The sequence below is a fragment of the Simochromis diagramma genome, unplaced genomic scaffold (assembly GCF_900408965.1).
Source record: "Simochromis diagramma unplaced genomic scaffold, fSimDia1.1 OVJJ01000387.1, whole genome shotgun sequence".
NCBI classification, from domain to species: domain Eukaryota; kingdom Metazoa; phylum Chordata; class Actinopteri; order Cichliformes; family Cichlidae; genus Simochromis; species Simochromis diagramma.
Window position 1 is genome coordinate 2,239,606 of NW_024387152.1, and position 20,677 is coordinate 2,260,282.

Genomic DNA, 20,677 nt, shown 5'->3' on the forward strand with positions numbered 1-20,677 from the left:
GGCAGGATGTGTTGATAAAAAAAAATACCCAAAAAGTGTTTTTATATGTGAAAGACGAGTGAAGTTCTTTTTATTCTGACATTTTTTTTTTTTTTTTACAGCCACTCACTTCATAAAGAAGTTATCTGCATCAAAGGGACATGCCGTGGGCTGTCGTAGTAGAGCTTGTAGCATAGCACAGTGTGTAATTGTCGTAATAGCTGAGATATAGCACAGCATTCAAAATCAGGGGCTGAATGGCTTCTTGCTGCGTTAGTCTCCTCATACGAGAGCTTCGCTCCGTGGCTGCTGATTGCTCTGGCAAGCAAATAATGGCTTCATTCCAGAAACATGGAAGGTCCAAGAAAGAGACCGTCTGAGTGATGCTGCGAGGATCCACTCACATCTTCGGTGCTTGATGCTGTAATTAGGGCCTTAGACAGCTGAAAGTCAGAGCTGGGTGTGGTAATGTTGAAAATGTGGAGTGAGGAGCACAAAATAAGCACCCATGGGAAATTAGGATGCTACTGTTTGACAAGGAAAATAAATAGAAACAGAAAAAAGTCTCAATTTTAGATCTTGGATTACTCAGATTTCAGCTGAATGCTGTTATGTGTCAGTATGATAGGCAAGGAGCCAGGCGGAGGTGGAAGAAGTATTCAAACAAGCAGTTTAAAGAAGTCCTGTGAGTAATACACTGTGACTAAAACAGTTAGGAAGGAAACATGTCCTGGTGATCGTTCCAGTACCAAAGTTCCCGTCAAATGTTGTCTCAGATACAGTGCTGTGCAGAAGTCTTGAGCCACCCCTTACTTTATAAATGGCTAGGAACATAGGAAACGGACATAAATGAGAATGCAGTATAAGGCAAAAGATTTTGTGCAATTCTAAAGAGTTTGAAAGTCAATATTGGTAAGTTGTCTTCATGAATATTTATCCAGGCGTCTTCCTGGTTGTTTCAAAGCTCTTCTTTAGTTGTTGGCTGCTTTTTGTTTTTATTCCATGACAGAACTCTCCAGTGTGTTAACAGTGGCTGTAGACACCCGCTGTATAAGACCTGTTGCAGCTGATTTTCAGTCCACTTCTTTTGCAATTTGGCTGAGCTGAAAGCCCAGGTGCATCTCTCAGGTCACGACTCAAACACGTGACTTCCACATGTTTCAGAGAGTTTTTAGGCCTGCAACTTTTCCACCTGTTTTCTTAATTTTTCTAAGATCACGTTGCACATTATGGTGAATGTTTTCAGCTTTTAGCTCTTTTGGGATCACCTTAATGATGCAAAAATTACTGTTTTATGCCTGTGAAACTGTTATGTTTGGCATTTTTTATAGATTCAACCAATGAACCAACCTGGAGAAATATTGTTCAAGACCGCTTTAAAAATGGCAACAACGTCACGTTACTTGGAAGCAAAATATACAAAAATTAGAGATGGCTCGAGACTTTTACTGTGTTACTATGACAAAAGTGGACTGAAGTAAAATCTTCATTTGAACCCTCATCACGGCCTCAATATTATATCATACTATAAGGACTCCATGTTGACATGATTTGCGACCAGCACACCCGGGCTGTCCCATCTAAACTCAAAGTTTCCTGGCACGCGCTTACTGGCTTCCTTGTTAAGATGAGAGGGCTGTCACCACTCAAGCACGACAATGTTTAAGTCTGACATGGTTGAACAGCAATCTCACAAGATGCGTGCAGGAAACGAAAGTTTCAGACCAAGTTTTGCACATTAACCCTGATAAAACCACAACTTGTTGCCACTACTCTTTGAGTTTGTTAAACTGAATTAAAACGTTAAGTAAATGCCGTGAAAGAGATTAAGTTGGATTCTCTGACAATTTGGAAAACTTTTAAGAGTAAGAGGCTTTACATAAAAAGAAAATTGAATTTAAAAAAAAGATGGACGGATGGAAACATACGTTTTCTTATTTTTTCATCAGAACAATACGAGACTTTTTGTGGAATCCCCAAATTAAAACTGTATAGTCAAAGTCGAGCTGGTGGCTGATTACATTCCGCCCACCTAAGTGGAAAAAAACCCCAAACAAAACCCAAATTTTCATTACAGCATCTCCTCTTCGCTTCAGCGCATGAATAATGAAGGAATCTAGACACGCGATCGTGCTTGAAAGAGAAAGTAGCCGTAAAGTCCCGCTTTGTGATGTGCTGAACGCTGAAATGCCCCCTCTGACGCATAAATGACACCCTGTCATCCTTGTTCGACTCCGCTGATCGACAGGGAGGTGGGTGTCGACGGTGCGCTCGCTATTACAAAGCGTCTAAACGCCTAAACTCGGGCCTGATGTGGAGGGTGTAGGGAGGTAGGAAAGGGGAGGGGAGGATACTTCGGGTGTGGGAGTTTTGGGGGAATTCAGAAAATGTTGTTTTTTAGATGAGTCGCCTGCAGCGAGAGGGGCTAAACTAAATAAACGCAGACGCAGAATGCTGTGATGTTCTCCGTCAAGGATATGCAGGAAAATGTCCTCCATCCTGTAGAGGAGAGGGGGAAAAATCCCGTTTACCTCTCCCCCTACAAACACCACCACCTCCACCACTCTCGCCATGCCGCGCTCAGTATGTGCCACTTCAGCCAAACGCTGAGTTGTCTGACTTTTGGAGAGACAAAAGAACCGCAGGAGTGGGGAGAGAATGAGGGGCGGGACGGAACGGCACAGGTCGGTTCATTTAATACATCAGCAGCTCATAATGGTCCATAATAGTCCAAATAAATAAACAAATAAACAATAAATAACAAATAAACAAAAAAGAGCAAGAAATAAACTTTTTTTCATATATAGAAAGAACAAGACAGTCCACTATATGGGTTGTTTATAACTGTGATCCAGTGCTTTAAGTGAAAATAAACCCACCACCGACAAGTTTAAAAGCTCAACAAGTTTAAAAGCAAAACACAGACAGCTACTACTCGATTATTCGACCGCACCGTGGCAAAAGTGCGGTTATTAGCCCGTTAACTTACCAAAACAATGGCAAATTTCTCCTCCAGCTCGGTGGGGTCAGGCATGGGCACCTTCAGAGGCATGATGTGCTGCTTCATCTCCGACTGGCCGTCCACACTCTCTATATTACCCATTTTAATGCCTTATCCTGCCGTCGACTTGAAACTTGCCTCAGCTTCTTACGGCGACAAGAATAATCCAAGTAAAAGAAGCAAAAAGAAAGAAATCTCCAAAGTATTCCGAGAGTCTCATCCGCGATTTAATCCGAATAATCCACTTCTCTCCAAAAACAGATTATTGAAGAAAAAAGAAGAAGAAAAAAGCTGACACTGCAGTAGTCCCTAAATGCCATTTACCCCTAATCACGCGTTTAAGTTGACAGTGTTTGACTCTAGTCTCTTTTTTAAAAGTAAGAGTGCAGCTGCTTCATCTTCCAGAAAGTAGCCTCTGTCTTGCCTGGCCAATCCATTACTTACAGCGAATTTTCCCCAGTGACAGATAACTTTCAAAACCCGACCGACAGTTACTTTTAGGTGCTGCTCAACTTTCTTGGCTCCGACGTGTTTCCATTCATTATTGTTGTGTGATCCTGATTAAGGTCTTTGCTGTTGCCTCCACTCAGAGCTCAGGGTTTTCTTCTAGAGTCCTGCCCGCATTGGGGGTGGCATGCCTCCTGTTGGTCTGACTGCATGTCAGTCATTGCAATCTGTCTCCCTCCCTCCCGCCCCTCACATCTGTAAGCAGTGAGCCTGCATACAGCTGGACGGAAAAGCCAATTGTCAGCACTTTATCGCGACCTGCTGGCAAGAAATTGCCATGACAAGAAAGATCATTAGAGAAATAAATAGATGACAAAGCTGGCTGGATTCACAGGAGTGCAAAGTTTAATCAACAGCTTTAGCAGATGCATGATGATATGTTGAAATTATCAAAGCACAGCAGTTTTCCTTTTTACTTCTGACACTCTGTTTTTTTCCACCCTTTACCACAAATCAGTGTCTAAGTGTCTGCAGTGAGGTGAGACATTATGGGACATGGAAGTTGTCCCGGAACAGGTATACAATAATCTGCTTCTCATGAGGTCAAAAAGGGTTTTGCGTGTAAAAATAAAGCATAAACATGACTGTAAGCCATCAGCCATTTGCATTTAGGACTACAAACACATAAAAACACAAAGGAGCTCTGGACAAAACATCTACAAAGTTTTCTCTTGGTAAAAGCACAGTGATTAAGACTGCGTACAGCATCGTACCTCTGTTCTCAGTGGAAATTTGACGGTGAAGGTCTTGTAACACTTTGATTTAAAAAATGAACATTCAGAAAGTTCTGGTTAAAACATATAAAACTTCATCTGGAACATATTTCATAAACACTGACAAACTGTGCACAGTTTTGAAATACTTATGGCAGTAATATAAACCCACATAAACAAAGCCATAACAGGAACTGTTTGGAGACTGTAACAAATAAAATTCAAATAAATGTTTTCCCGTTTTGTTGGATGCTGAAAATCCATAAAATGTTGTCGTACCTTTGGAAATTGGACAAATATATAAGCCCTTTTAAAGCTAAAATGCAAGAGGACTTTTTGCATGCTTTAAACACACATAACCTTGGTTTGTCGTGCAACATAGTTGCATTATTATCAAATATTTATTCAGCTTAAATATCTGCCTGAGACAGAATGGATTCAGCACAGTTATCACTTCACGAATATTTAGCGACAAGTAAAGTTTTGCTCATAAATACTGATGGACTGTGTTTTTCTGGAGCAGATATGTCATCTTTTTTTTTCTTCAGTGATGGTGGAAATTTACATTTAAGCTGAATATACACACGCACAAATCACAGGTCACAGAAGCAATGCTTATGTTTGAAAGTAGATGCCTGAGGATCAGGCATTGATTCTTTTAGTTGGTCTCTGCTGCCAAGTCGTACCTGAAAATAAAAAGAAAGAAAAGACAATGGATTGTTTTTTGTCGTGCTTAAAGAAGAATAAAAACACATCGCTGTGGTTCTTATAATTGATGCATGAAAGGGTTAAATAGTTACCACTGTGTGACACCCGTCTTGAGGTCAATTTGGTCCAGGTCCAGCTGCAACTGAAGGCAACGAGAGAGAGAAGAAGAGTCTTGAGATTAAAGCCAAGAATTTTACACAACCTTGGGCAAAGACGAGCTGAATTTCAGACGTGACCGATTACAAATACCTTGCCGATAAGCTCCCTCTCTCGGCTGATGAAAGAGACACTGTTCTTCACAGACAGGTCCAGTCTTCTCTGAGAGGATTCCTCGACTGATAAGTCAAAGTCAAACCTACAGAAACAAGCAAGGTTAATGTGGGAGAGGTCAGTCGCTATAATCACAGCCCTATTTGTTTGTCTTGCCTCTCATTAAATTCTGGGCTGAGGTCTTTCTTCTTGGTCGCAGTTTTCCTCTTGGTGGTAGCCTTCTTGTCAGGCAACAGGATGAAGGAAACATACGGGTCTGCGCCATCCTTGGAACGCGCTACCAATGCTCTGTCAGTATAAAGAGATCACATCCACAACGTATGATGGTTTTTCTGCTTAAAGTGTGATGATGATGATGATGGGATGGGTAACGTATGGCTTATAGAAACCTGCAGGAGTGAACAGTGATGAAAAGCCGGTTTTCCTCCATGGAGTAACCGATGGTAAGCTTCACCTGCCCTGCTGAGTTTGGGTTGTCACTCACCCTAAAGACACAGATGAGAAATGATATTTATTTACATTTGGGTGTCATTTGGACAGTCACTTAAGTATATTACTGCGCTTACAGTGCAGGTATGCACCACACAGCAGGACTACTATACCCCTATGTGTGACTCACATGGAGAATCCAGGTCTGTGTCTGAGGTCCAGATGAGAAGGATCCCATTTAGGGATGACGCCATCGACACCTCCCTCCCCTACAGCCCCACGACACACTGCCAGCTGAGTGTCCAGGATCTGCAAGGTATATTAAAAATAATCACTGAATAAAAATCATGACTCAATAATTATGACTTAATAAACATCATGGAGTAGTTTAGACAATGGCACACAGTCAGTAAGCACTTAGTATAGCATTGCTCCAAGAAAAGCTACTACAGCACAGTGAAAATAAGCAGCCTGTCTGCAGTACCTTCAGTATGACCATCAACAGTATCTGGCTCTCTGGCAGCGCTCCATCCAGATTGAGCCAGCGGTCCAGAACCAAGTCTGTCTCAGCCAGCACCTCCTTCAGAGGAAGTGTCAAAGAGCCGAGAGCCTGGCCCCAGCTGTGGGAAAGCTACAAGGAAACAAAGACATAAATAAACGCACACATCTTCTACTTCTTTTATTGGTGTAAAATGTTTTAGTTTTGACAAATGGTGTGAATCAAATGCATCTACTTTGCATCCTCATGATTCAGATAAATATAGATAATGACTCGCACCTTGACTGTGAGTATTTCACTTCTGGGGTCACTAATCAAAAAGTGAAAGCCTTCATCCCATCGAGGGGACGTGGATCGCTCAGAGACCTTTAGAAAAAACAAACAATAAATGTGACTTTTGTGAAACACCATTTTTTCCCTTTATTTTCAGTGAACATCTTTAGTGAGTTAAGAGCCTACCTTGGTTTTGTATGAAACGTTTTTAAGGATAATCTCAGCTCCAACTTTTGGCTCCTTTCCATTCTTCTTCAGCTGAAATAACAAACAAATGATTACACTGCACTACAGGAACTGTAAGCAACAGCATCAGCGTGGAAATATAAGACAGAAACAGTTTGTACTCTGTCGAACCAGCTTGAAAGTCAATATTTGATGTGACACAGCTTGAACACTCTTAGGCTTTCTTGTCATGTCTTTAAGTAGACTGCAGGAATGGTTCTCCAGGCTTCTTAAAGGACGTTCAAAGCTCTTCTTTGGATGTTGGCTGCCTTTTGTTCTGTTCTCTGTTGGTGCATTTCTGCATTCATAATTCCACCACTGTGTTTAAAGACAACTGTAGACACTCACTGTTGTACCGCTCTGCTGAGCAACACTGTGCATGATTTTAGCATGTCACTTCCTCTTTTGTCCTCCACTTGTCCAGTTTTCTCAGATGTTTTTAAGGAGATGTCGTGCCACCATGTGAAGCTAATAGCTCTTTGGGAATGACCTTGTTGATGTGAAAAAACGATCTTATAACCGTTTTTCTTAGAGTAAAATAAATGGGCTGCTAGTCAAATAGTTCCCACAGATACAATTCAAAATCGGTTCTGTTAAAGCAAATTGTTATCTGTTATAGTACGTGTAGACACAACTGCAGGGCTGTAGCTCAGGAGTTAGAGCAGGTCACCTACCAGTTTGTAATTTGGTGCCAACTGCTTGCCAAATATTCTCGGCCAAGATACTAACCCCAGTTTCCTCTATGAATGTGCGTGACTGTTAGAGAGAAAGCACTTGGTTTTGAAAAAGCATGTGAATGGGTGTCACTGAGACTAGTTGTATATGGCCCTTTGAGTGCACAGGCAGAGTAGAAAAGAGCTATAAAAGCACCAGTCAGTTTACCATTTAAAATACTGGTTCATCCTTGAAATAGGTAAAACATAGACAAGTGTTTGTGGCTAAACAAACACAAAAAGGCATTCTTCTGAAATCACCAGGCACAGCAAGCTGAAAAAGTCTGAAATAAACAGCCAATGTCCAAAGAAAAACTTTTTAAGACCTCCAGAAAGTCTAGAACTATTGCTCATTGGAAAGTCTGGCTCATTGGAAGCAAAATATTAAAAAAATGACCATAAACACTCATCGATATGGTCTCACCGGAAGGCCGTGGGCACGCTCCACGTACACGAACACCAGAGCGGCTGACGGCACCACCTTGTTTTGGAAAGACTGCAGGGACTGGTACTGCAAGATCTGTAGAAAAGAGGGGCAAAGACAGGAGAGAGAGAGCGCTTCAGGAAGACACTTGAAATAGGAAACTAGCGGTTCATGTTTCCTTTGCAGCACCAGCTTTAAGTTTAGCACACAAAATCTTTTGTGTATTTTATTTAACTGTAAGTGTATTTAGCTGGGCGCGTCCAAGTCATTAGACAATGGAAAATAGAAATACTGAACCTGCTCCAGCCTGGAGAGGTCAGAGACCCTCGGCAGCCACTCCAGCATTAGGTGAACTCGACCAGACTTCACATCATTTAGAGTGTACCACTGAAACAAAAGTGTTACAAAAAATTTAAGTTATGATAAGAATACAAATGTAAATATTTGCTATATTATTTGGTCACGTCTTTTTAATAATGGCACACACCGTATCGGTGTATCGTGCGCTGATGATGTCTCGTAGGCTAAGTTTGAACCTGCAAAAAAAGGCACAAAATTTTATCCTTCATTTGTCAGCAGGTTTAAAAACAAACTAGTCAGAAATGTTCACGTCAGGACTCACCTTCCCAGGAAGTCATCCTGATCAATGTCCTTATCAAACAACTCAAACTGGATTTCTTGACCTGGAAGCTGGGTCAAAATAACCTAAACAGGAAAAAAGAAATCAAGTATTTGTAATCTAAAATTGAATGATCTGATCAGATGGATAGAATATCTAAGTGAAACTTTTAAAAGTGATAGCACCTCATAGAGTTCGTTCCAGACAGGGTTGAGGTTCTCTTTGATGGTGTGGCTGCGGAAGGTTATACCACCGACACGAATCTTCACGTAGGGGTCGCTCTTCCCCTTCATCATGCCACCCATAAAGTTGTCTTTGGCAATCAGGTTTTGGGCCTCCACCAGATGGATTCGCAACACTCCCTGCAGGCAGACAGTGGGTGTGGGTGTTTTTGGAGGATGTGTATTAAAGTGCTGTCTGCAGCTTTTTCACTTTATTACCTCAGTTCCAAACTCTGGATCGGGGGTGGTGTGCTGTGGTCGTGTTGGCTGAGGTTTAGTCAACCCACCGGGTCCTGAAGGGTTCTGGTTTGATGTAGTTCCCCCCTGACTTGATGTAGACCCAGGGTCTGTGGGGCGAGGAGAAGGAGTTGTAGGACTGGCATCATCACTTAGCCACAAAACCTAGCAGGAAACAAGAAATATGAGCAACAGTGAGAACCAAACAGTGATGTTTTATTCCCTGTGATAATCAAAAAAGAGGTTCACAGCTTTATATAGAATTTCTGCCACTGAAAAAACGTTTTTCTGCTTCCATAAGTCAAAGATTTGGCTTATTATATCACAATTTCATGTTGTTTTCTCAATTTCAAGTTATTTTCTCATAAAAAACAGATAAGAATTTTAACATTTTTAGATAATAACCCAAAATTCTGACTTATGGTGGGAATTTGCTTTGGACATTTGATATGAACATTGGAGTTCATATCTCACTGCTGAAGGCATCTTCAGGTATTAATTTATTAAAGCAAACTACCCATTAAAGTCTGTGCACAATATAAGTGCTTAAGTATTTGTGTATGTGAAATACCAACCCTCAGCACAATTTTGATGAAGATGCGGCTGGCTGAACCCGAATTCTCCAACTGGAACCACTGATCCATGGTGAGCTCGGGCATCCCGACAAGACGGGCCAGAGGGATTTTTAGACTGCCCAAGGACAGAGCTCGGTCGTCATCTTTGACCTGATTGAAACACAACAAAAAAGGTCGAGTTAGGGTTATAAGAAAGGCAAAGTAAGGAGGAGAGTGCAGTTTATAGAAAATACATCAAGTCTGAATTTAAACAGATGGAAAGGTAAGCTATAGGGAGGTTTTTAGGTATTAGGTGTATAGCTATACCTAAACTCTCAGCAGCTAGCTTAATGAGTGAGTTTGGTTGCTTCTGAGGATGACTCACCTGAATGTCGATATTTTGTTTGTGAGGATCCTTAATGAAGAAGGTAAAAGCATCTTCCCACACTGGGCTGGTTGTACCGTAGCAAGTCTGCAAATGCAAGAATAAATCATTAATAATGTCCAGAGGCCGGAGGGAGGTATTCATCACTAGTTACTCTTCATCTCATCACTCTTACCTTGCTCTCTTTAGTTTTATCCTGAACAGAAATCTGTACCATCGGGCTTGGGTCCTTATTACCTTTTCTCATCTATGACATTTGAAACAGATCAGTTTGGGTAACAGAACAAAACTGAATCCCACATAAATCAAACTGTGATGCTCTTACAGGCAGCTGATAAGCCTGATCGAGATAGACAGCTAGGATGGCAGCAGACGGAGGTTCAGCCACCTTACTGGTCAAATTCTGGTTCTTCGTAATCACCTGGTAGAAGAATAAAAGAAAAACATGTGAGCAAAATTATGTACAAGTCCAGTGTCCTACCAGTAGTTATTTTTCAAAACATCCTTCCTATTATTATTATATGGGTGTTTGATGTGTCACAGTAGTTTGTTGTAGTGAGTATGAATACAAGTTAAACTTTTCATTTTGTGATCCATGATGGTTAATCAATAAATAACTGGATGCTTGGATTCTTGTAGTTGTAGTAAACGTGCAGTTTAAGACAGCAGACGACTCATCTGCGCTCGTCTCTGGTGGCTCCTTTGACAGATTTAAAAAATGATAATAAAGGGAAATCAGCAAGGTTTTTTCACACTTTTATCTATGATTGTGGTTCTTTCCATTCTCCATTTGTTTTTTCAAACATTATTCTATTATTCAATTATTAGTATTTTGAATTTGACAGTAGAAACAACAAGAAGGTGCATTCAGCATAGCTAGGTGACACGTACAGAGTGAATAATAAAAAAAATCGTTAAAAAAATTAAATTAAGATAAGAATTCAGGTCTTCCTGCCACTGACCTACTTCACTATTATTCTTCTTCAGAAAATTACAGATTTTTTCTAGCTTGTTTTTTTGTGCGGTTTTGTGCAATCACTTCGGTTATTTCCTTAAGCAAGTGTGAAATTACACAAGTTGTTTGTTTCTTTCATGGGAAAGCTATACACAATGTGGCAAGTAAAGTCCTGGCATCACAAACCCTCTGCACAAATATTCACTAAGTTCAAATTAGGTTTAAGAGCCATCTCTTCACCAGTGATCTGACTTCACATATATGTATGTGAAGTCTCTTTCCACATACAACAGAACAGAGAACCCTTCTAGCAGTTACATTTAATATGAGCATTGGGGATATAAGTCAGAGCAATGTGATTCATTTATACTGCAGTCATTTACAATGTGTGTTCACAGTTTGGGATTGAACTAAAGAACAAGCTCCTCCATTGGTCAGTTATCGTTCACATCTGTTCTCCATGCATGCAGTAGATTCTGCCATGACTCTTTGCACTCACTAACAGCTTATCCCAGATGTCATCGGTTGAGAGGCAGCGTACATCCTAGACATGTCACCAGTCTGTTGCATGGCTCACACATAGAAACAGACACACACATGCATGCCTATGGCTAACGTTTGTGTTTTGTGGCTACAGTCAAACTGCTCAAAAATGGATCTTTTGATAGCAGAGGCCGCTGGTCCTGTTTACGACATGAACCATCTAACCTGAGAGTTCTCAGGCTGATCGTCCTTTCCGGTCTGTATTTCCAGTTTATTATCATATTATGAAATAAAACCAAAGATTACATGGCAAGAATATAAGAAGACGGAAAAAACAATGATCACTGACACTGCACAGCACTGAGGAAACAAGAGCGTTAGACTCTGCTCTAGCCTCACCTCACTCAGTCTGTCAGCAGAAGACAGCAGAGAGAGCCACTCAAGCCGGAGGTGAACACTGCCAGATGCGACGTCCCTCAGATCGAACCACTGTGTAAAAAAACAGAGGGCTCATTACACAAACATTTTTTTTTATCTGGCTGAATTCTTGAGCCTGAGCAGGATGGCAGAACTGAAGGTGGCGTAACAAGAGCAGATCACGAGGAGGCACATGAGTGTCTCCTGTGTCACATGCTAACCGTTATGCTGCAGTGTTTCATCCCATTTTTCAGGTCAAAACAATTTCACAATTTGTTTACTGAGACAGAGAAAAAAAAAATGCAACTTTAAAGTCAGAAACCTCCCAAGCGTCGCTACTCACATCATCCACAACTCTGGCCTTCTTTACAATATCAAGATCAATTTTGACCCTGGAAGAGAAACGGATAGAAAGACACAGAGAAGAAAATTGATCAATCCCAGAATAAATGAGACCAAGCTGTTCAAATTTCAGCAGAATCGTGGCCCGACATCGCAAAAGCAGTTATGGAAATGGCACGAGGAGCACATAGAGACAGAGTAAATGAATGAAAATGAATAAGCTACCTCCCCAGGAAGTCATCCTGGTCTGGGTCTTTGTCAAATACTTCCACTTCCAACTCCTGACCAGGTACTTCATGGACAATCACCTGACACACATACACACACACACATAAATGGACAAATACACAACACACACAACAGATACACAAATATATACACCAATCAGCCACAACATTAAAACCACAAGCAAGCGAAGTGCGTAACAGCGACCATCATTTCATTACAACACAAGGTTCTACTGGGAAACCTTGGGTTACTTTAATATGTGCTACCCTCTTAAACGGGTCCCACCCCCCAGCCAGTGCCAATGGTAGTCTCCAGCAGTGGTGGTATTCCCGAGCAGGATAATGATTACTGCCACACCACAAAAGCTGCTCAAAAATGGTCAAAAAACAAGAAAAATTAGGGCCTCTAAACTCCTCATATCCCACTTCGATCAAGCTGTTCCAGGACAAATCCAGCCGCCACCCTTAAACCCCATATTCCAAAGGATCTGCAGCCAATGTCCCAGTGCCACCTACAAAGGTCTAGTGTCCAATGTCCTAGTTAGAGCTCTTTATGCAGCACATGGGGAAAGTGCACAATATTAAGCTGGTAGTTCTGATCTTGTACAAGAATGGCGTCGATAAAACCACATACGGCATACAAAAGAGCATGCAAACAACACAATGGCAAGAACTCTTCAATACTGTGGTAGGCAAATATATGTATATAATTTCATATCTATTTAGTTCATGGCTTGAATTGAAAAGATAAACATGTTCTGAGCAAGCAGTTTTCACAATTCTTGCTTATCTGTGACACAGCAGCTTCCTGCAGAACTAGATAAAATCTCCACAAAGCTGTTTATCTTAGAAGCACCAGGGACATACTTACTATCAAGGACTTACTGCAATCCCTACAAAGCAAGGACACCAACATGAACCTATAGCTTTTGGCACATAAATTGGTTGGAGGAGCTGTACTCCAACGTCAAGGCAAAGCCATATATCTCCTGTTTCTTTACACAGGGTAAATATTCCGTACTCGCAGCCCTCTCACCTCATACATCTCCCTCCACTGCGGGTTCAGGTTGCTGTCGACGTGATGAGAGGTGAAAATCTGGGTTCCAACACGCAGCACAGCGTATGGGTCTGACTTCCCATCGATTAAGCCCTTGATGACCGTGTCCTTGGCGGTCAGGTCCTCAGCCTCCAGCAGGTGAATACGCACAACTCCCTAGCATGTGCGTAAACATGCAAAAAAACAAAAAACAAAACAGGGATACAAAAATAAAATCAAAAGGTTTGTCGACTGGTATCGCCACAAAATTCGATTGCATGCGTTATATTTACTGTACGGCCTTAAGTCTATGTGTTTGCAACTAATATGACGATCACACACACATCTGCATCAGTCTGTGTAATTTGAAAGGTCATTCGTCACTGAGACAGTTACCCTTGGGAGAGGGGAGCGGAGTTGCGCAACGTGCAGGTCGGCCACCAAGGGAATAGTGAGACGATTGGGGAGCACCAGGTGGGAGGCAATTGCATCCATTATCATAGTGTCCGACATGGCACTGCAAATGAATGCAAGGATGATGTTGGGCACGCACAGGGAGGCACATACAGACACACACACAGGTTATGTGCATCTGTCCATGCATAAAAAGAAAGCATGAAAACCAGCAACAGAACAAAACAGAAACACCCACTGGTTAAAGACGAGGAGATTTCTTAAAGTTATGTAGACTGAAGGATTAAAAGCATTGCCAAAGGAAATACTGATGCTGTATCAGAAATACATTTACGCCTCTGACAATGCTTTAATTCTATGTTTACTTTTATTGTTTGGTTTTTTTGCAAAGGTACACTTTGCTGTTTATTCCACACAGAGTAGAATAAGCCAGCATACACATAAGCACACTGAATATGAACTGACAATCTATCCCACTGGTGAGACTATGCCTTCTATATAAAACTATACACAGTGACACATTGTGATTAAATTCTAGAAACATAAATAATGAGGTTGTTATTGTCCACATTTTTGTCTGATTGTTGCTGAAGAATTCCCAGAACAAGACTTGAAATCCCCCAAATATAAATGAAGGCACTAGTAGTTGAAAATCTTTATTGATGTATTGTGTAGTTTGTTAATGAATAAGTACTTTTTAATGCTCTTTTCAATACTGCACCAGGAACGTCTTAGAAGGAATTACTTATAATAAGATGCACTGTTTGTTTTAGAGGAGTAACATGTCAACCTACCCAAGAACTACACACACTGTTTTTTTTAAGAGTTTTTGGATAGCAATGGATATGCATAGAAACAGATGAAAAAGCTACAGTGGATAATTTACTCTTTTTTTCCTTGTAATTTCATAGAGTTTGCTGACAAGAATAAAAACTGAAGCTGTTACCAACATTATCCTTTAAGGATGCGACCACACAGAGCTGCCAGTGAACAGATGGGCTCTTCAGCTCTGATCTGTTTGTTTTGGAGTTCAGTTCAATTCCAAGAAAAGCCTCTGTACTACCAGCGGCTAAATAAACAATAACCTCTCTGAAACGTGTAAATAAGATCCATAACGTGCAACTCCAACTTTTTCGGCAGGTTGCACAACTCGAGTGAGCATAAAGATCAACTCCATCATATAGACTCACTTCAATCCAGGGATATCCAAGAGGTTGGTAAGTCCGGTCCAGTTGATGTCCAGTTTCTACACATATGATACAGACAAATAGACATGAATAAGTAAAAGGCCTTGCATTACTGCAAAGTGCAAAGCCATTAAACAAAAAAACACTCACAGGCCTGCGAATGAAGAACATTGTGACAGCTCCAACCAGCGGTATGTTTCCAATCAGAGGCTCGAGGATCACACGCAGCATCCCGTGAAGCTGCAAAGAGAAAATTAGATTCTGAAAATGTGTTTTCAGGCCACTTAATTACAGCAGCAATGTGAGAGTATCCCAGTGATTCTTCTCGTACCTGGACTCCTTTTACTCCAGCTTTGCAAAAGTACTTTTTGATTTCAACATTGATCTCAACATCACCGGCATAGCTGTAACAGAAGGGAAGTGACAGATCTAAAGATAAGTGTTTAAACAAAGGAAACAGCTTGTGCGAGTTATGACTGAGCTGTTTTCTTATTCTGTATTAAGTAAACACTGTTCTGTTGTCCAAGACAGGGCCAAGCCCTTAAAAGAAGCTTTAGAACAATTCAAGAACATTTTAGCATTTGACTTGACCGACCTATTTAGGCAGGTAGACAGAGGGATAACACATGAAACTAATCACAGATGTGTTGGATTACCTTAAGTACAAATCCAACATAACTTGTCTCTTATCATTTTCCGTATGAGCCTTTACGCCAGCCACCTTCAGCGCCTGTGAACACAGCAGCTGCTATTAAACAAAGCAAACAAGACTGACAGAGACTTGATGACACAGCATTAGCAGATAAAGTCAACTGTAACAAACTGAAATTGCTGTGTGGGGGTGTGTGTGTGACAGGCCGCTCAGATACCTTGTCGCCTATGTTAACCTTGGTGAAGCTCAGAGTCTGCAGATGAATGCTAGAAGTACGGATGGCAGGAGCAATGATTTCCACAAGTAACTTCTCCAGATACTGGCCAATAAAGGGCCAAGCCTGCTGCAGGATCTGCAGAGCACAACACATGGCCACTGGGAAGGTTTTTATGTATTAATAAGGAAAAGAAAACCTACCTCTAAAAGAGCAGCATGAGATTGCATACCTACACTGAGGAAAACAAAGCTCCCTTCACACCACGCACCGAGGATTGCATACATTGAAGGACATCTGGATTAAGATTATTTTATATTTTCCCAACAAGACATCAAACAATGTTTCCTATTTTTCATTTCTTCACATTTCTGTCTGATATGCATTTCTGTAGATATTAAGCAAAATGTCCAATAGTGCCCATCCTTGCAATTATGAAAACACAATTCTAGATCAAGCCCCACCTCTGCTAACAGACAAACCACACCAATTGCACAACCTCCTTGTTAATCAGATTAGAATGCAATCCATATCAATGTAACAAGTTCAAGTGAGGATGTGGGTTGCATTCTAATTTTATTAACTCTGTCAGGGAGGTTATGTAATAGGTTTGGTTTGTCTGTTCATAAAATAATTTCAAAGAAAATTGATGGGAGTAAAATGAGAAAAAAGTGTATTTCAGCTGTAATGGGACAAGAGGTTGACTAGAGAGAGAGAGAACCTGTGCAGACATGGGGAGAACATGCAAACTCCAGGTATTTACATCCAGGACTTTCTGATTGAGAGCCACCCAAGTCTTAAGAAAATAATTAATAAATTATTGGTCTGTAGAGTAAAACATTAGTGCAGTAAATTTAATTTAATATATTTACAGGGAGTCTGTGTGATGCCTTACTTTCACCAGTCTTACCAGTCCACAGAGCATCACACTGGTGTTATCTTCAGCATGACAGTGAGAGAAGTGCAGCAGTGGTGCCAAACCCTTTTACAGTTTACCAATCCTCTGACCTCTGCACTGTGACTACACTGTCACTAGTCATTACTAACATTTTGCAGCTCACCTGTGCATTATTTACGTTACACTCGTGGACATGCTTATAACAGTGCAACTCTGTACATTGTTTTTCATATGCACATGCACTACTTTTTAAAATTCACACATGCAACAAAAGGTGAGAACATTTTGAGGCTGCCTCGGCTTCTTTACAGCTGGAAGTGAGTTGCTAGGTCATGTGTCAGGAAACCTGCAGGCGAGAGACGTGGGCCGGGTGACAGATGAGTCCAGCAAATTGCTATCCCACAGTCTGGGCTTCTGTCATCGAGTTCATTGTATTTTTCCCCCTCCAAATGGGTGTTTTGTATTATTAGTATTCACATCCACGCTTTCTCTGTGCCTACGTGAAGCTGCTGCACTGACAGAGACAAAGAAGCTGCGATATGATCCCGGCCACTCTCACTGCCTCTTAATCACACCAGCAGATTATCTGCACTGATGGAGAGCATGCAACTGGAGCCGGGTCCCTCAAAGTCCACACAAGCGCTCTTTATCTTAATATTAAATTGGAGACACTGAAGCTAATATACAAGTTAATCGAGTGAATCGTGAATGCCTTATCTTCAGTTTGGCTTTTTTGCAGCTTCCTTTGCTTTACTGAGACATCAAATGAAGAAATCATGCAAAGAGTTGCATGTTGAACCAGATATTTAAAAAAAATATGAATTTCTCATAGAAATCAACACATGCAAAGTTATGCAGGAAATAAAAAAAACATACCTTATTGACCCACTCAACTTTTTCCACATCTGGAAAGTTGACCTGTGAACAATAGTGTAAATAAAATATTATTGTTTTTGTTTACTTTTTTATTTAAACAGAAATTGATACAAAGAGTTTAATTTCAATGCACTTTTTCTTTGTTACATCATCTTATTTCTACTAAGAGTGTGTACATATATGTTAAAGCTAAAAAAGAGGAAAAACAACAAGTAACACTAATATTGTCACTAAAAATATTTCAGGAAACCATAAACCGCATGATGCACATTTAACATCACAAGGACACACACACGCACACGCGCACACCCTCCGGCTCTCTTTCCAGATATGGTGGTCTTTGCTTCTGCTGTGAATGTTGTTTATGACTCATCAGGTTTTTTTAGGAGCCAGATAAGGTCAACAGTAGCGAAACGGGAAGAGGAAAGCCCACGGATAATTTCTCATACCACTGGATGAAACGATATTTTCACTAGAATCACAGATTGCTGTTGCTGTTTCACAAGTTCCTCTAAAGTAATCATCGCGACATATTAGTTCACACTCGGTGAGAAGGCAGCAGTTCAGACTACTTCCCCAGGCAGTTCACATGAGGAATATCTAAATATAGGGAAATTAATCAGAAGGATTCTCCTGCACATATCAACATTATTAACTATCGCTTCTATTCGTGAGAGTGCCATGAAGTAAAAGTCGACCTGACTTGAAGAACTATAAAAATGAATAATATTGCCAGAAGCATCAGCCTGACATTTGTGGCAGATGTGGCGTGTGATGCACTCTGCAGAGAATGACCCTAACAGAGGGGGGTGTCAGTACTCACCCAGGGAGGCAAATCTCTTTTGGCTCTGAAAACCGTTTGAGTGGTGAATTCCCTCTCGTTCTCCAGGAGGTACATAGCAGACTTGAGCCTCATCACTTTCTCTTGTCGCCCGTGTTTCCATCCCATGTAGATCACCAGACCGAATAGAACAATGCTGACGCTGAGGCCGTAATATCCGGCCAGGTACACTGGTAGCAGAGCACCCAGGCATTTCCCAAACGACCACAGCACACTCACTGCGCGTTCACCCTGGGGTTGGTTCTCTGAGACCGGGGCTAGAGGCTCCGTGCCGATGCCCGGCTCTGCATCCGCGGTTGGCATGGCAAGATCCGACTTCACTAGCTCGTTCTGGTCTTCAGCTTTTCGGCTTCTGCGTCTTCTTCTTGAGTGGCAAGGGATGGGGAACACTCACTACCGTTTCACCGCGATAACCATGGACAGGTCGGCGATAATCGGCAAGCGTCGAACTGTCACTTCATGGTCACTTTTCTTCGACGTGCACCGCGCTGTTCCGCAGGGCACTGAGGGTTATTCCGTCTTGCATTTACGTGTGAAGCTCTTGAGAAGGCAGTGCAAGCACGAACTAAGTCTCGAGAGGGCGGGCTTGGCTTCAAGCCCTCCTTCACATCCAGTAGAAACCCAGACCCTAGAATTTACTTGTAGCGTCATGCACTGCTCAGGCGGAGCGTATTACGGATACGCAAAGCGAACGAACGATTATCGTGTAGGAAGACACCACGGGACACTTTTGATTCAGAGTAGCAGTTAATCCAAACGACACACTACTACCAGAGCACAGTGGTATGTCTAATGCACAGGCTGCTCACCCCGTTATCTTTCTTTGCATGACCGGAATAAATCCTCCTGCTCGCGCAAGCGCTCATCCCCACTGCAGTATGCAGCAGCAGCTTTAACAGATGATCATGAAGGCACCAACAACTGATAAACATGTGCTCAGTTTCTTTATCGACAGGTCTGTATCAGCTGCAGGAAGTGTTGTTGTTGTTGTTTTTATTTTTTTGTTTGTTTTTTCCAGACTGGGTCCAGGAGGCACAGTCGTGACACCTAAGGGATCTGCGCCATCTGACTCTGGCGTAAACATTACGCACCTGTTTAAAAAAACAAAACAATAAGAATAAGCATAAGAATAATTAATAATAAAATGTTCATGTCATGTGTTTTTCAACTCCCACTCCCTTTTTTCTTAATAGCTTCATTTATGGCTAGAAAAACAGGCCAGGTTTTAAATAGCCCCCTTGTTGCCTTGGATACAGCCAGTTATCAGTATTTTCTTGGAGGGGTTTTACGGGTTTGATGATCCTTTGTGTACATAGACAGGAAGAACACGCTGTCAATAAACAGCCAAGTCCTATAAAGCAACAGAATTTCACTGTGAGAGTCCACGAAATGTGGAGCTCATGTTTTATGAAGCTTGTTATTCTCAGAATTTGCAGAGTTTTATTAGAGCCACAATTTCTGTTCTTATAACCGCCACAAACCCATCATCGCTTACATTTCGATTTTGGCATGTTATAGCTTGATATTTAGACCCTGCTTGCTTCTCCCCTCCAAAGATTTTGATTTTCCTAAATACAAAGCACAAATTCAGAGTGTCAAAGTTCAAAATAGTTTCAGACTTTTTTTTATTGCTCAACTCCAGTGTTGAAGATAAAGCAGCTTGCACTGCATACTGTAATCATAGAGCAATGTTCAGCGCACACATACAACATTCTTTTCTGCATGTGTATTTAGGAGTGTTTATTTCATGTTTGTAGGCCTGTGTTTTTACTTATTATATACGGTGTAATGTACCACTAAGTGAAATGTATACGTGAATATTATTTGTTTCAAACAGTGTTTCTTATGTTCACAGCTGAATGTAAAAATCATCAAAATGTCCTCAAGTCGTCCAAACAAATTAAAGAAAACAAGTTATGTTTGCGTCTCGGTAACGTAAGACAAAAACCAAAAAGTGCTCTCTAGCTCTACAGCAGAAGCAGAAATAGTGGTCACAGGGTGATGAGTGATCTGTGAGGAAATAATGTGGGCAGAGAAATGCAAGAAGTGTCAAAGTTAAAGCCAGCACACATGTGATCTGATCGTCTATTTGGCTTTGCCAAGTACTTATCAACATTGATTTACCTACCAGCGTGAGAACAGGCATGTTGCATGTTGTTGTTCAAGTAATATTCGAGCTTGTGTAATCAATATTTTCCCCTATACAGGAAATTTCCTAATACAGAAGATGCCATTTATTTTTAAGGTCATTATCTTTAATAATAATTTGTAGATTTGTAAAGAAGGGTTTCAGGAATCTTTAATGAGGATACTGCACATACATGTCTTATCTTCTTAATTTAGTTGTTAAAAGAACGAAAACTGCCTGTTCTCTTCTC

The 20,677-nt window shown here is 41.1% G+C and overlaps 2 protein-coding genes across 7 annotated transcripts in view; both read right to left on the minus strand.

Moving 5' to 3' along the window:
* fmnl3 (formin-like 3) overlaps window positions 1-3,602 on the minus strand; it is a 32,514-nt gene extending 28,912 nt beyond the window's left edge. For 5 of the 6 annotated variants that reach the window (XM_040047523.1, XM_040047524.1, XM_040047525.1 and 2 more), the window contains exon 1: window positions 2,969-3,602. In XM_040047523.1, coding sequence (XP_039903457.1) covers window positions 2,969-3,082 — 114 coding nt within the window. In that variant the 5' untranslated portion in view covers window positions 3,083-3,602. The remainder of the gene's footprint in view (window positions 1-2,968) is intronic. The other variant, XM_040047526.1, reaches the window with a different exon arrangement.
* Window positions 3,603-3,810: 208 nt separating this feature from the next.
* On the minus strand, window positions 3,811-19,289 carry esyt1a (extended synaptotagmin-like protein 1a). Its single transcript, XM_040047607.1, has 31 exons — window positions 18,282-19,289; window positions 17,459-17,500; window positions 15,688-15,822; window positions 15,475-15,548; window positions 15,150-15,222; window positions 14,969-15,058; window positions 14,822-14,877; window positions 13,614-13,734; window positions 13,218-13,394; window positions 12,180-12,262; window positions 11,956-12,004; window positions 11,595-11,684; window positions 10,083-10,178; window positions 9,933-10,004; window positions 9,758-9,844; window positions 9,394-9,543; window positions 8,801-8,983; window positions 8,546-8,722; window positions 8,364-8,446; window positions 8,229-8,277; window positions 8,039-8,128; window positions 7,742-7,837; window positions 6,566-6,637; window positions 6,386-6,472; window positions 6,092-6,238; window positions 5,798-5,916; window positions 5,568-5,663; window positions 5,335-5,466; window positions 5,158-5,263; window positions 5,001-5,050; window positions 3,811-4,886 (listed from the first exon to the last, which is right to left on the minus strand). The coding sequence occupies exons 1-31, from the start codon at window positions 18,600-18,602 to the stop codon at window positions 4,859-4,861; spliced, it is 3,231 nt and encodes a 1,076-aa protein (XP_039903541.1). The 5' UTR covers window positions 18,603-19,289; the 3' UTR covers window positions 3,811-4,858.
* Window positions 19,290-20,677: the final 1,388 nt, after the last annotated feature.

What these genes read in the sequence shown, in the direction of transcription:
- esyt1a (XM_040047607.1), bottom strand. Translation starts at nt 18,602, where the DNA reads ATGCCAACCGCGGATGCAGAGCCGGGCATCGGCACGGAGCCTCTAGCC. An exon ending in AGGTTAACATAGGCGACAAG is followed by an intron (nt 15,549 to 15,687) that starts GTATCTGAGCGG and finishes CTGTGTTCACAG; the next exon opens with GCGCTGAAGGTGGCTGGCGT. An exon ending in ATAAAACTAAAGAGAGCAAG is followed by an intron (nt 9,845 to 9,932) that starts GTAAGAGTGATG and finishes TTGCATTTGCAG; the next exon opens with ACTTGCTACGGTACAACCAG.